The sequence below is a fragment of the Leptonychotes weddellii genome, chromosome 2 (genome assembly GCF_054177405.1).
Source record: "Leptonychotes weddellii isolate Sample4059 chromosome 2, ASM5417740v2, whole genome shotgun sequence".
Classification (NCBI taxonomy): Eukaryota; Metazoa; Chordata; class Mammalia; order Carnivora; family Phocidae; genus Leptonychotes; species Leptonychotes weddellii.
In genome coordinates this window covers 96,680,438-96,694,918 of record NC_138370.1, presented here as the reverse complement: position 1 = coordinate 96,694,918, position 14,481 = coordinate 96,680,438, and the positions used below count along the sequence as shown (strand labels likewise).

Here is a 14,481-nt window from a genome sequence, read left to right as displayed (position 1 = left end):
CTTTTGTCCTCTGTCATCCTGAACTCCATTTAAGAAGGGAGGGCACAGGGAATTGTCTGTTTACTTTCTTCTCACTCTTAGGACTTTCTAAGGTTTTTTTAAATCACTGATCCCAAAAGTTATAGGATGTCAATTACTTTGCTTTTTCTGGAAAACACTATTTAGAAGTGGTTTTAATAAAGCATCCTAAATGCATTACCCTGGCTGGTTCCCTGCCTTTGCATCACCACCAAAAGTAGGAACTGAGTTGTAGCTGTGTAACTCTTGTTAGCGATGTGGGAAACAAAGGCAAAAGAAATGTAGCTTAAATTAAAGTCTCCTTACAGTTTGCCACCCACTGATAGATAACCTGAAACATGAAGACGGTGACCTTCCTCAAGGAAAGTGTGGCCACCTCAGTGCCTTAATGTTTAAAGGTAACTTCATCTTGGCAGGAGCGGCCCCTCAAGGTCCTGAAAGCCTTGCTTCCAGATTCCTTGGAGACTGGTGCTATCCCTCACCCCCACTAATTAAAAAGTAAACAATCAGTCATTCCTCACAATCCCAGTACAGCTCTTTCTGCCCACGGGTTCTGTCCCATGAATAGGGAAGGGGTTAAGTTCTAGGCAGGAGAGATAGGAGGCCCCTGACTCCCCTGACTCAGCTCTGGAACTATTCCGGGTAGGTGGAGGTGCTGAGACAGAGCGAAACAAGAGATAAAGCAACAAACCAAGACACAAAAATCTCAAGGCCACAAGCTTCCCAGTCAGTTCTCAATTAAAGACCGCCACTAAAAGCTCTCCGTGGCAACCCATTTGGGACCCCTCTCACTCTAGAGAGCTTCTTCTTTCCTTTCTGCTCTCACCTTCACTTAACTTTCACTTCACTTTACCCTTTTGTGTCCGCGAGATCCCTTCCTCCTTTCTGTGAGACAAGAACCCTGCAAGCTTGCAACATTGGGTAGGGGCACTAGGGCCACTCTGATAGTAAAGGAGGTGGTGGCAGGGTCATCAAAAGTGCCATGGAATTGCTGGGGAGGGAGGATTTACTTCCAAGCGGACACATCTGAAATGAGATCATTCAGATTTTATTCAGAAAAAGGTTGGGTTTTGATCCTGGATCTGCCACTTCTTATAAGACTTTGGGCAAATTATGTAACTGCTCTGCATCTCAGTTTCCTCATTTATGAAGATCCCCAATTTTGCAGATGGGGAAGCCTGCTCAAGGCCATGTGAGTCGTAACTGGTAAAAATCGGGATATAAGCCCAGGCAGCCTGGTTCCAGAGTCTGTGCTTTTAGGCACCTTTCTATAAGGTGGCGGTGGCGTAAGGAAGATTCTTCCTCTTCCTGTTAGCATAAGGGATTGAGTGAAGGGCTAGGGAAGCCCCAGCCAGGAGGCCCGATGAAAGGGCCCAGGGTCCAGAGCAAGGAGGCAGATTTGGTGAGGAGGGGAGATGTTTGGTAGGGGGTATAGGTATAGATCTTAGGGAAACCACTCTGTGCTTACCTGCACAGTCCATTTCTTTTTCAAAATAGCGACCCGGATAAAACCTGGAGCAGTTGCTGATTAGGCTAACTTCACCCCACTTAAGTAAACTGACTTTTTGGTTATCTAGCAAAGGGAGAGAACAGACATTTAGAAGTCACCAATGAGAAATCTAAATAAATACTCTCATCATTTAGTAAACCATGAGGCCTAGAGAAGATTATATATATTCCTTAACACATATATCAACTTTTGAGGAGAGTTCATTAACATATTTAATCACACACTGCTCCTATGTCCAGTTTCTCCAACTGTCTTTCTAAAAATAGTTAAGGGGCAAATAAATAGACTCTTTAAAAACAAAAAGTTAAGGGGCATTCCTGAACACATGCCTGAAGTCATTCCCATTATCACAAAGACCTGGATGCTCTGAGCTGAACAAGATAAACTCCGTCCCCTTTGATTGCTGAGTCCAGCGTGGGAGCTGGGTAGGAGTCAGTGATCAGCATTTTCTCACATGAATAGCTCCTATCATCTTACATCCCGGATTTCCTGGAAAGTGCTGGTTAGAGTGAAAACGGCCTTCTAATATAAGAAGTTAAATGGAGAAAATGTATATGAAGTTATCAGTGTGTATGTTTTTGTGTGTCTGAAGAAGTTCATTTCCTAAGTGATTTGAAAGAGGATTTAGGATTTCCTTTTCATCTGAGTTAGAGATGTGGGGCTTGAACGTTTTTCATCTAAGGAGAGAGAAGGGGCAGATACTGTTGCTGATCGACAGTCCAGGAAGATAAGAAAAACTTAAGAATATGGGGTGAGATGTCTTGGGTGTAAGGAGTGAGTCTTTGCCCCATCTCCCCTCCTCCTTTTCCTCAAGCTTTCAGCAATTTTTATGCTCTAGGAGAGCAAGGACTGGACATGATTGATGGATTGCTATGCTAGCACCCAGCCTCATGCTAGCACAAAGTAGTTGCTTAATAAATATTCATGTAATTTATTCATCCATGAACTCCATAATCCAATTATACACTAAACAACTTAGGCCAAATGACTCACCCCCTAACTTAATGTATAAACTATCAGGGGACAGAGGCTTCTGGATATCTTGAGAGGACACCTCCACGGACCCTAGCACTGTAGCGGGTATGTAATAAACTGTGAAACTAATACTATTCTCTTCTGAGAAGCAGGGGGAGACAAAAATCCACCCAAGTATAGGGCAAATTAGGAAAGAGTTTCTTTTTTTCTCCTTCATGTCTTACTTCAAGTTAGTTTTCAGATGCTATCTTCAGGTTAAGAGCTTTTTTTTTTTTTTAATTAGTAATTTATTATTCCTTCTAACTCAGGAGAAGTGTTTAAAAACTGGGAACTCCTGTACCGTGTGAACAATTTTTTTTTTTTAAAGACAGTCTTTTATTTCTTTTTTTTTTATTTAAGATTTTATTTATTTATTTGACAGAGAGAGACACAGCGAGAGAGGGAACACAAGCAGGGGGAGTGGGAGAGGGAGAAGCAGGCTTCCCCGCTGAGCAGGGAGCCCGATGCGGGGCTCAATCTCAGGGCCCTGGGATCATGACTTGAGCCGAAGGCAGACACTTAACGACTGAGCCACCCAGGTGCCCACCGTGTGAACAGTTTTTAATGGCTCAGATTACTCCCTCTCCTGAACTCTTGTTTTGTATACTTCTTTTTTTTCTTTTTTAAAGGGAGAGTGTGAGTGGGGAGGGGCAGAGGGAGAAGGAGAGAGAATCTCAAGCAGGCTCCATGCTCAGAATGGAGCTTGATGTGGGGCTTGATCCCACAACCCCGAGATCTTGACCTGAGCCACAATCAAGAGTTGGATGCTTAACCGACTAAGCCACCCAAGCACCCCGTTGTTTTGTGTATTTCTTGAGGCACCTGTCACATTCTGCTGTCTGACGGTGGCATCCACGTCTGATGGCTCCTCTGTACTCTAAGTCCCTTGAGATCTGTAGCCTCTATACTCCTTGTTGACCTGGTACATATTGTTCATCAGGGAAATCCTAGCACTTAGCATTATTATCTTGCAAGCATAGTAAGGGCTCAAAAAATGTGTTAAACTATATTTGATTAATAAGTAAAACAATGCATAAGAACATATCTACCAGTTTATAGGAAATACATGGAATAGAAGAATATGTGAAATGCCACATCAAGGATACAATCATCCAAATTCAAGGTGTGAAAATTCCAAAATAAGAATGACCCAGTTTCTTTAATAAATACATTTTAAATGAAAGGAATGGGTAACTGTTCAAGATTAAAAGAGACTTAAGAAAAATAGCCACCAAATGCAATGTGCAGATTTTGGATCCCAATGGAAATAATCCTGATTGTAAAAATACTTTGTAAGTAATTGAGGAATATTAAACATGGGATGATTATTAGATATTATTATGGGATCACTTTCATTTTGTTGTGTATGAATGGTGGTGTGTTTTTGCTTTCATTTTTGTTTTTTTAAGTCCTTACCTGGTAAAGATATCTACTGGAATATTCATGGATGAAATCACTTTATATCTGGGTTTGATTTAATATGCTCCAGGAAAAAAATGTGTGGGGTAGAGGGAATATGTTCAATAGCTCCCAATTGTCCTTCATATCCACTCTCCACCCTTCAGTGTCCTGCATCCTGCCCAAAGAGCCTGATCTGAGGGACTGCCTCAATAGGAATCTCTTAGCCTCTGGTTTTTAATATAAAACCCCAGCAGAAGAAGGGAGGGTAGGAGAGAGGATAAGGAGATTGGGGTTGGCTATAACCTTCGATCCAAAGTCATTGCTTCTCTCAAGGCAGCCTGCTCTACCTGAGGTTCTTTCTCTTGGTAACTTCTTCCTTTCACATCTTTGGACCTAAGAGAGGCTGTTCTGGTACTGTTGGTCCCAGGTTGCTGCATGGCCCTTGTGGCTCCCTGACCCCTATCCACATCCCTGTAATTAATCCCTTTATAAATAACCCTTCCTAATTATCCTATTGAGCTTGTGATTGATTCAGAGAGATAAAACAAGAATGGTAGAGTGCTGATAACTGGAAACTGGGTGATGAATAAGTAGGTTTATTATACTCTTGTCTCTACTCTTCTGTATACTTGTAAATGTACATAATAAAAGCTTTTTTTTTTTTAAAGGAACAAATGTAAGGACATATGCCTTCTGGATAAACTAATTACTAATAAAATTTAGTCTTGGGGCGCCTGGGTGGCTCAGTTGGTTAAGCGACTGCCTTCGGCTCAGGTCATGATCCTGGAGTCCCAGGATCGAGTCCCGCATCGGGCTCCCTGCTCGGCAGGGAGTCTGCTTCTCCCTCTGACCCTCCCCCCTCTCATGTGCTTGCTCTCTCTCATTCTCTCTCTGTCAAATAATAAATAAAATCTTAAAAAAAAAATAAAAAAAATAAAATTTAGTCTTGGTTTTTCAAACATACTACAAATCCAGGTTAATTTATACACATATTTTATGCTTTTCCATGTGGCAATTTTAAGTAATGTGTTGGAGTATGAGTCTATAAGACCAGTGTAGTGAAGTTACTTACAAAGAGTATGTAGGAGGTCAAAAGGAAGCTAAATTTCAAAGCTAACTCTTCAAGATAAAGGAAAAAGCATTGGCTAATTTAATTCTAATCTAACTTCTTATTTAGCCAGTTTTTCTAATAATTTGTCCCTAAGTGTCTACATAGCTTATTCATACAAATGTTCACCTCAAGTCTTCTTAGAAGCTCAAAAAATAATTCTTTATGTTTTCTTCCTCTTTGTGGGATGTGATGGGGAGGGTGAGGCAAGGAGAATGGGGGAGTGGAGGAGAGAGCACAGGGTTGTGGGATTAATGACTCACTCATACTTTGACTATTCCTTTGGAAACCACTTTATCTTCCATCCATGTCTCTCTAACAAATCCAGAAAGTTCATGCTATATACGTCCCACGTCAGTCTACTTTTTTTTTTTTTTGTAAATGTTTACCCCTCAATGTATGCTTCAAGATCACAGAGTGTAGGTGTCCTTTGAAACTCTGGATCAGGATCAGCTACATAATTTTCAGGGCCCAGTGAAAAATAAAAACGTGAGGTGGGGGCTGCTGCAAAAATTATTAAGAATTTCATGATGATGACAGCAGAGCTGTACACTAAGCAAGGGGCCCTTTGGAGCCTGGGATGCTGGGCAACTGCACAGGTCTCACGTCCATGAAGCTAGCCCTGGCTGAATGCTCATTTTTCTGGATTTGCTGCTATGTTTCTCCCTGAGTACTAGGAAATTAGCTCCTATCCATTTCTATTCCCATTTATTTCAACCCCTGGATTCTGATCAAAAATTTTAAAACATATACCTTTTTCTCGACCCCAGCCAGAAACAATGCATTTGTCGTTAGGTTGAAATAGATATGAAGACCAGGGGACACAGGCAGGGATGGAATTATGCAGGTCACATTCTTTTCGGTTTGAGTGTTTTTTCAATTCAATCAAAGCTATGTCATTTTCATAGGTGGTTCCATTGTACTTTTCATGAATAATAATTTTATTTGCCAAGTGAACAATTACGTCGACGTCAGGTCTTAACGAATCTAGAAATGATGCCCATATTTGGTAATGGTATATTTTACTCATGCTATAACAGAAAGGAAAAGGGAGATAAGATATATTGAGGAAAAATACCAACTATAAACATGAACATCTGATGCTTTATCTTTATATCCTCCCTTTTAAAGGACTTTCTTCCTTTTTCCAGATTTTTAAAAAATTCTTGCGGTCATGAAGCAGTGTGATTAAATTTATGGGGTAGAATTAAAGTCAGTGGGTAAATGAAGAGAGGAATAATCCATCTAACTGCTCCATATCAGGGACATAAAGAACTCACTAACAACCAGAGGTGCCCAGAAGTGGAATGAGTTGGCTGCCTCTGGAGTGAGAGCACCATCACTGAAGGTGTTCAAGCAGAGACCAGAAAGCATGTAGCCAGAAATGTGGTTGAGGAAATGGGGAAATCAGGGCATACATTCTCATTACTCTGCCAAACCCAGAGGTTCTTAGGATGAAAACCATAGCAGTCATTATCCTGCGTTTAAGACTGATTTCATCTTAACATTGCATTGTATTTATTTGCTCACAAGCTTTTCTTCCTGTTGGATTGTGCTACTGGAGGTCAAAGATGGGATCTAATTCATCTGTGGCTAGATGCCTGCATCTAGTATTGCACCTGGCATATATTCGCTGTTTTAAAATTTAGTTTAAATGGTTAATGAGCTAAATATTGCTTGTTCTTATGCTTCACTCAATTTTCATACTAATTTTCACCTCATGGTTTCCAGCAAATTGGCATTTACCCTCATTATCTCAGGTAATCACCTAACATTTAAACAGTGTTGTTCTAGGAACCAAGGAGGTGTTCAGGATGCTTTCATTTATATTTAATATTCCAAGAATGCTGTGCACCATATTAATTTTGGTTGTTTTTTTAGGATCAGAGGTCATGAATATTGTTTAAAGGTTAACTCTGTCTATTCATTCAATTTACTAACAAATACTTAGTGTGCACCTACTATTACCAGGCACTGTACTAGCCACTGGGATACTGAAATGAACAAAATCAGAAATAGTTCCTGCCTTCATGGAGCTCAGGATCTAAGTAAAGCTGCAGTATTAAATGGATAATGACAATAATGAAGATATATATTCTAAAGTGAGAAGAATGAACAGCACATGGGGTTCTGAGAACTTATCAAGAAGGCTTTGACTTAAGGGAGTCAGGGCAGATTCTCTGAGGAAGTGAAGATGGAGCTAAGATCTGAATAAAGAGTAGCACTAACTAGAGAAACAGGGTAGGAGAAATCATTTCAGGCATGAGAAATAACATATGAAGGTCTCTCTGCAACAGGGAGCAAGGTGCAGATGAGTAGCTGAAAGAAGTCCAGAGCAGGTAGAGCAGACAGCAAGAGTTGAAGCTGTGGGACAAGATGAAATTGGCAAAGGTAATTAGGGGTCAGATCATATGGAGCTTAATGGGCCAATGTTGTTTAGATACTCTAGAAGCAAACAAGCCTGGCAAAGCAAGTGTCTGACATTTTCAGCCTCTCTAAGGGAGAAGTGGGCCCTTCCTCCCACCAAAATTCATGAGAATATGCATTAAAAAAGTAGAAACAACATAGATTAAGACTACTGAGAGTGGTGGTCCATGATGGCAGTGTAGGAACTCACCCTAAACTCACCTTATCCCATGGACACACCAAATCTATACCTACATATAGAGCAATACCTCCTGAAGAAGAACAGGAGGCTAATTGAACAGCTTCTGCACAACAACAACAGAGGGACCACATAGAGAATGGTAAGAGAGGCAGAGACATGGTAATGATGGGAACTCCAGACTTGATTAGATGACCTGGAGGTGCTGGTGAGTGCCATTATGTTTCCCCTCCACCCTGATAGCACAGAGGGGAGCAGGGACCAGATACTCTGGCTGGCCTACAGCCTCAGTGACCCCAGATTCCTAGCCCTCACAGCTCCAGCCATTCCCTTTATATGGGCCCCTGCCTGCACCCATCCCATCTCCAGCTATCTCACTGAGGCTGCCCCAATACAGTGCACACCCAGATACCCCATGTTTGTGCCCACTATATCTCCAGCCATCACACCAAGGTGGCCCAGGTGGAAAGTACTCCAGGACACCCCCAGCCTGCACCTGCTTCAGCTCCAGCCATCCCACCAGGGCAGCCCCTATATGGAGGGGCCAGCCTGCCTGCCCTGCTCCAGTTATCCTGCCATAGTGGCCCTGGTGCAGAGCACCCTGGAACCTGCCAACCCAGGCCTGTTCCAGCTCCAGCTCTCCAGCCAGGTGGTTCCAGCATGGGGCACTGTGGGACCCCCAGACCCATGCCCACTCCAGTTCCAGCTGTTCCTGTAGAGTGGCCCCAGTGCAGCATGCCCTAAGACCCCCTGGCCCATGCCTGCTCCATCTTTGGGCAGTCAACCAAAACCTCCAGAACACACAGTCTTCACAGGGAAGCACCTACACAAGACCACTCCTTCAAGACTGGGAAAGGTAGCGGTTCTGCCTAATTCACAGAAACAGAAAAATTCAAACAAAATCAGGAGACAGAGGAATATGTTCCAAATAAAAGAACAAACAAGATAAAACCCCAGGGCTTAAAAAAAAAAAACCCTAATGAAATGGAAGTAAGTAATTTACTGATAAATAGTTCAAAATAGTGGTCATAAAGATGCTCACTGAACTTGGGAGAAGAATGGAAGAACAGAGTGAAAACTTCAACAAAGAGTTGAAAAATATGAAAGAACCAAAAAGAAGTCACAGAGCTGAAGAATACAATAACTGAACTAAAAAATACTCTAGAGGAAATCAATAGCAGATTAGATGATCCATAAGAACAGATCAGTGATCTGGAAGACAGAATAGTGGAAATTACCCAAGCAGAACAGCAAAAAGAAAAAAAAAAATTTAAAAAGTGTAGTTTAAGGGATCTTTGGACATCAAGTATACTAACATTCACATTTTAGGGGTCCACAGAGGAGAAGAGAAATAGAGGTGGGCAGAAAATTTATTTGAAGAAATAATAGTTGAAAACTTTCTTAACCTGGGGAAGGAAACAGACATGCAGGTCCAGGAAGCACAGAGAGTCCCAAAACAAGATGAACCCAAAGAGATTCATACCAAGGCACATTATAATTAAAATGGCAAAAGTTAAAGATAAAGAGAAAATCTTTTTTTTTTTTTTAAAGATTTTATTTATTTATTTGACAGAGAGAGACACAGTGAGAGAAGGAACACAAACAGGGGAGTGGGAGAGGGAGAAGCAGGCTTCCCGCTGAGCAGGGAGCCCGATGTGGGGCTCAATCCCAGGACCCTGGGATCATGACCTGAGCCGAAGGCAGATGCTTAACAACTGAGCCACCCAGGTGTCCTTAAAGAGAAAATCTTAAAAGCAGCAAGAGAAAAACAAATAGTTACAAACAAGGGAAGCCCCATAAGACTATGAGCTGATTTTTCAGCAGAAACTTTGCAGGCCAAAAGAGAGTGGCAGGATATATTTAAAGTGCTGAAAAGGAAAAGCTTACAACCAAGAATACAATATTTGGCAAGATTATCCTTCAGGATTGAAGAAGAGATAAAGAATTTCCCAGACAAGCAAAATCTGAAGTTCATCACCACTAGACTGGCCTTACAAAAAATGTTAGAGGGAAAGCCATAACTAGAAATAAGAAAATATATGAAAGAAAAAAAATCTTACTGATACAGGTAAATATATAGTAAAGGCAGTAAAGTAAATTGGCTACTTGCAAAGTTAATATGAAGGTTAAAAGACAAAAATAGTAAAATCAACTATAACTAAAATAAGCAGTTAAGGGATACACATAAAAAGATACATCTTTTTATTTAAGACATCAAAAATTTTAAATATGAAGGAAGGAGTAAAAAATGTATTGCTTTTAGAATGTGTTCAAACTTAAGTGACTATCAGCTCTGTGTGTGTATATATATATGGGAAGAGAGAGAGACTTCAGGTTAATATATATGAGCCTCACGGTGAGCACAAACCAAAAACCTACAATAGATATACAAAAAATAACAAAAGAACCCAAACATAAAACTAAAGAAAACCATCAAGCCACAATGGAAGAGATGCAGAGAATAAGAAAGGAACAGAGAAGAACCATAGAAACAACCAATAAACAATTAACAAAATGGCAATAAGTACATACCTATCAATAATTACATGTAAATGAATTAAATGCACCAGTTGAAAGACATAGAGTGGCTGAATGGGTTGAAAACAAGACTCATCTATATGCTGCCTATGAGAGACTCATTTCAGATCTAAAGACACACACAGACTGAAAATGAGGGGATGGAAAAAGATGTTCCATGGAAATGGAAACAAAAAGAAAGCTGGTGTAGCAATACTCACAACAGATAAAACAGACTTTAAAACAAAGACTATAACAAAAAGATAAAGAAGAGCATTACATAATGATAAAAGGTAAATCCAAGAAAAGGATATAACATTCATAATGATTTATGCACCCAACATAGGAGCACCTAAATATATAAAGCAAGTATTAACATACATAAAGGAAGCTACAGAAATACAAGAATAGTAGGGGACTTTAATATACCACTTACATCAATGGATAGAGCAACCAGACAGAAAATCAATAAGGAAATATTGGCCTTAAGTGATACATTAGACTAGATGGACTTAATAGATATATACAGAACATTTTATCTAAAAACTACAGAATACACGTTCTTTTCAAGCACACAGGGATGTTCTCCAGAGTGCATCCTATGTTAGGCCACAAAACAAGTCTTAATATATTCAAGAAGATAGAAATCATATCAAGCATCTCTTCTGACCATGTAAGTATGAAACTAGAAATCAACTACAAGAAGAAAACTGGAAAAAACACAAACACAAGGAGGTTAAACAGCATGTTACTAAACAGCCAATGGGTCAGTGAAAAATCAAGGAGAAAAAATAAAAAACACCTTGACACAAATGAAAATGGACACACAACAGTCCAAAATCTATGGGATGCAGCAAAAACAGTTTGAAGAGGGAAGTTCATAGTAATAAAGGCCTACCTAAAGAAACAAGAGAAATGTCAAATAAACCATCTAACCTTATACCTAAAAGCACTACAAAAAGAACAGAGCCCAATGTTAGTAGAAGGAAGGAAATAACAAAGATTAGAACAGAAATAAATGAAATAGAGACAAAAAATAGAAAAAAACAATAGAATTAAAAGCAGATTTTTTAAAAGATAAAAAGTTTGATAAACCTCTAGCCAGACTCATCAAGAAAAAGAGAGCCTAAATAGGTAAAATCAGAAACAAAAGAGGAAAAGTTACACTCACCGCAGAAATAGAAATGGTTGTAAGAGATTACTATGAACAACTATACACCACCAAATTGGAAAACCTAAAAGAAATGGATAAATTCCTAGAAACATAAACCTTCCAAAACTGAATCATGAAGAAATAGAAAATCTGAATAGACTGATTACAAGTAATGAAATTAAACCAGTAACTTAAAAACTTAAAATACACAAAAGTTCAAGACTGGACAGCTTTACAGGTGAATTCTGCCAAATATTTAAAGAAGAGTTAGCACCTATCCTTCTTAAATTGTTCCAAAAAATTGTAGAGGAAGGAATACATCCAGATTCATTCTATGAGGCCAGGAATACCCTGATACCAAAGCCAGACAAAGACACTACAGGAAAAGAAAACTACACACCAGTATCTCTGATAAACATAGATGCAAAGATCATCAACAAAATATTAGCAAACTGAATTCAACAGTACATTAAAAGGATCGTTCACCATGATCAAGTGGGATTTATTCCAGGGATGTAAGGATGGCTTAACATCTACAAATCAATCAATGTGATACACCACATTAATAAAACAAAGGATCAAAATCATATGATCAACTCAATAGATACAGGAAAGAAAATTCAACATCCACTTATGATAAAAACTCTCAACAAAGTGGATATAGAAGAAATGTACCTTAGCATAATAAAGGCTACGCATGACAAATCCGCAGTTAACATCATACACACTGGTGAAAGCTTTTCCTCCCCTAAGTTCAGAAACAAGACAAGGATGCCCACCTTGCCACTTTTATTCCACATAGTACTGGAAGTCCCAGCTGCAGCAATCAGACCAAAAAAAAAAAAAAAAAGAAAAGAAGAAAAAAAGAAAAGGCATCCAAATTGATATGAAAGACGTAAAACTGTCACTATTTGCTGATGGCATATATATAGAGAGAGAGAGCGAGAACTCTGAAGACACCACCAGAAAACTATTAGAACTAATAAATGAATTTGCTAAAATCACAGGGTACAAAATTTACATACAGATATTAATTGCTTCTATACACTAATAATGAACTATCAGAATAAAAATAATTCTATCTACAATTGCACCAAAAAGAATAAAATACCTAGGAATAAATTTAAGGAAATAAAAGACTATAAGACATTGATGAAAGAATTAGAAGTGACACAAATAAATGGAAAGATATACTATATGGATTGGAAGAACCAATATTGTTAAAATGTCTATACTACCCAAAGCAATCTACACATTTACTGTGATTTTTTTAAATAAAAAAACCAATGGTATTTTTCATAGAACTAGAAAAAAGAATCCTGAACTTTGTATGGAACCACAAAAGACCCCAAATAGCCACAGCAGTCTTGAGAAAGAAGAACAAAGCTGGAAGTATCAAATTCCCTGATTTTGAACTATACTACAAAGCTATAATAATCAACACATTATGGCACTGGCCTGAAAACAGACCCATAGATCAATGGAATAGTGTAGAGAGCCCAGAAAAAAATCTCACACATATATATGGTCAATTAATCTATGACAAAGGAGCTAAGAATATAAAAGCTAAAATAAACACGGGATTATATTAAACTAAAAACCTTTTGTATGATGAAGGAAACTGTCAACAAAACAAAGAGAGAACCTACTGAATGGAAGAAGAAATTTGCAAATCATAAATCTGACAAGGAGTTAATATCATATATAAATATATAACTATATATATATAGTTAATATCATATATATATATATATATATATAGAACTTACACAACTTAATATAAAAAAACCCAATTAAAAAATGGGAAGAGACAAACTATAAAAGACTTTTAATCTCAGGAAACAAACTGAGGGTTGCTAGAGTGGAGGGGGGTAGGAGGGATGGGGTGGCTGGGTGATAGACATTGGGGAGGGTATGTGCTATGGTGAGCACTATGAATTGTGTAAGACTGATGTGTAATCACAGACCTGTACCACTAAAACAAATAATACATTATGTTAATTAAAAAAAAGAAAAAAAATGAGCAGAGTGCTTGAATAGACATTTTTCCAAAGACATACAGAGACATACAGATGGTCAACAGACACATGAAAAGGTGCTCAATATCCCTAATCATCAGCGAAAGGCAAATCAAAACCATCAGAATGGCTAGTATCAAAAAGACAAGAAATAACAAGTGTTGGCCAGGATGTCAAGAAAAGGGAACCCTTGTGCACTGTTGGTGGGAATGTACATTGGTTCAGCCACTAAGGAAAACAGTATGGAGGTATGGAGGTTCCTCAAAAACTTAAGAATAGAACTACCATGTGATCCAGCAATTCTGTTCTGGGTATTTACCCAAAGAAAATGAAAACCAATTTGAAGGCATATATGTACTCCTATGTTCACTGCAGCATTATTTATAATAACCAAGATATGGAAGCAACCTAAGCATCTATCAGTAGATAAATGGATAAAGAAGATGTGATGTATGTATACAATAGAAAAATTTTCAGCCATAAAAAAGAATGAGATCTTGCCATTTGCAACAACATGGATGGATCTAGAGAGTATTAATGCTTGGTAAGATAAGTCAGACAGGGAAAGACAAATACCATATGATTTCACTTATGTGTGGAATCTAAAACACAAAACAAATGAACAAAAACCAAACAGAAACAGATTCATAGAAAAAGGGGGAGGAATTGGGAAGTGGGCAAAATAGGTGAAGAGGATTAGGAAGTACAAACTTCTAGTTATAAAGTAAATAAGCCAAGGGGATGTAACATACAGCATAGAGAACATAATCAATAATATTGTAAAAGCTTTGTATGGTGACAGATGGTACTAACAATTATGTTTCTGCTGCTGACTAGGAGTGTAACTTTAGCCAAGTTATGTACCTTCTCGTCTCAGTCTGCTAATCCACAAAATGGGAAGACTAATATTTGCCTCTTAGGGCTGTTAAGAATATTAAAACAAAATAACATATGTGAAAATGCCACACCCATTATCTGGCCTGTTAGAGGCACTCAACAAAGGATGTTTCATTCATTCTAAAGATCAGCACTGAGGCTGGAAGCCCAAACTCTGTCCTTCAGCTGACCTTGACCTGTTATCAGCACCTTTTGTGTATTGCCCTTAAGCTACAGGTATAGACTGAATTGTGTTCCCCT

At 38.7% G+C, this 14,481-nt stretch overlaps 1 protein-coding gene across 5 annotated transcripts in view; it reads right to left on the bottom strand.

The window, feature by feature from the left end:
• The window catches only part of CFI (complement factor I), a 70,553-nt gene that overhangs the window by 925 nt on the left and 55,147 nt on the right, over nucleotides 1-14,481 (bottom strand). For all 5 annotated transcript variants that reach the window (XM_081811999.1, XM_081812000.1, XM_081811997.1 and 2 more), the window contains 2 exons: nucleotides 5,805-6,082; nucleotides 1,487-1,591 (listed from right to left, as the gene is read on the bottom strand). In XM_081811999.1, coding sequence (XP_081668125.1) covers nucleotides 1,487-1,591; nucleotides 5,805-6,082 — 383 coding nt within the window. The remainder of the gene's footprint in view (nucleotides 1-1,486; nucleotides 1,592-5,804; nucleotides 6,083-14,481) is intronic.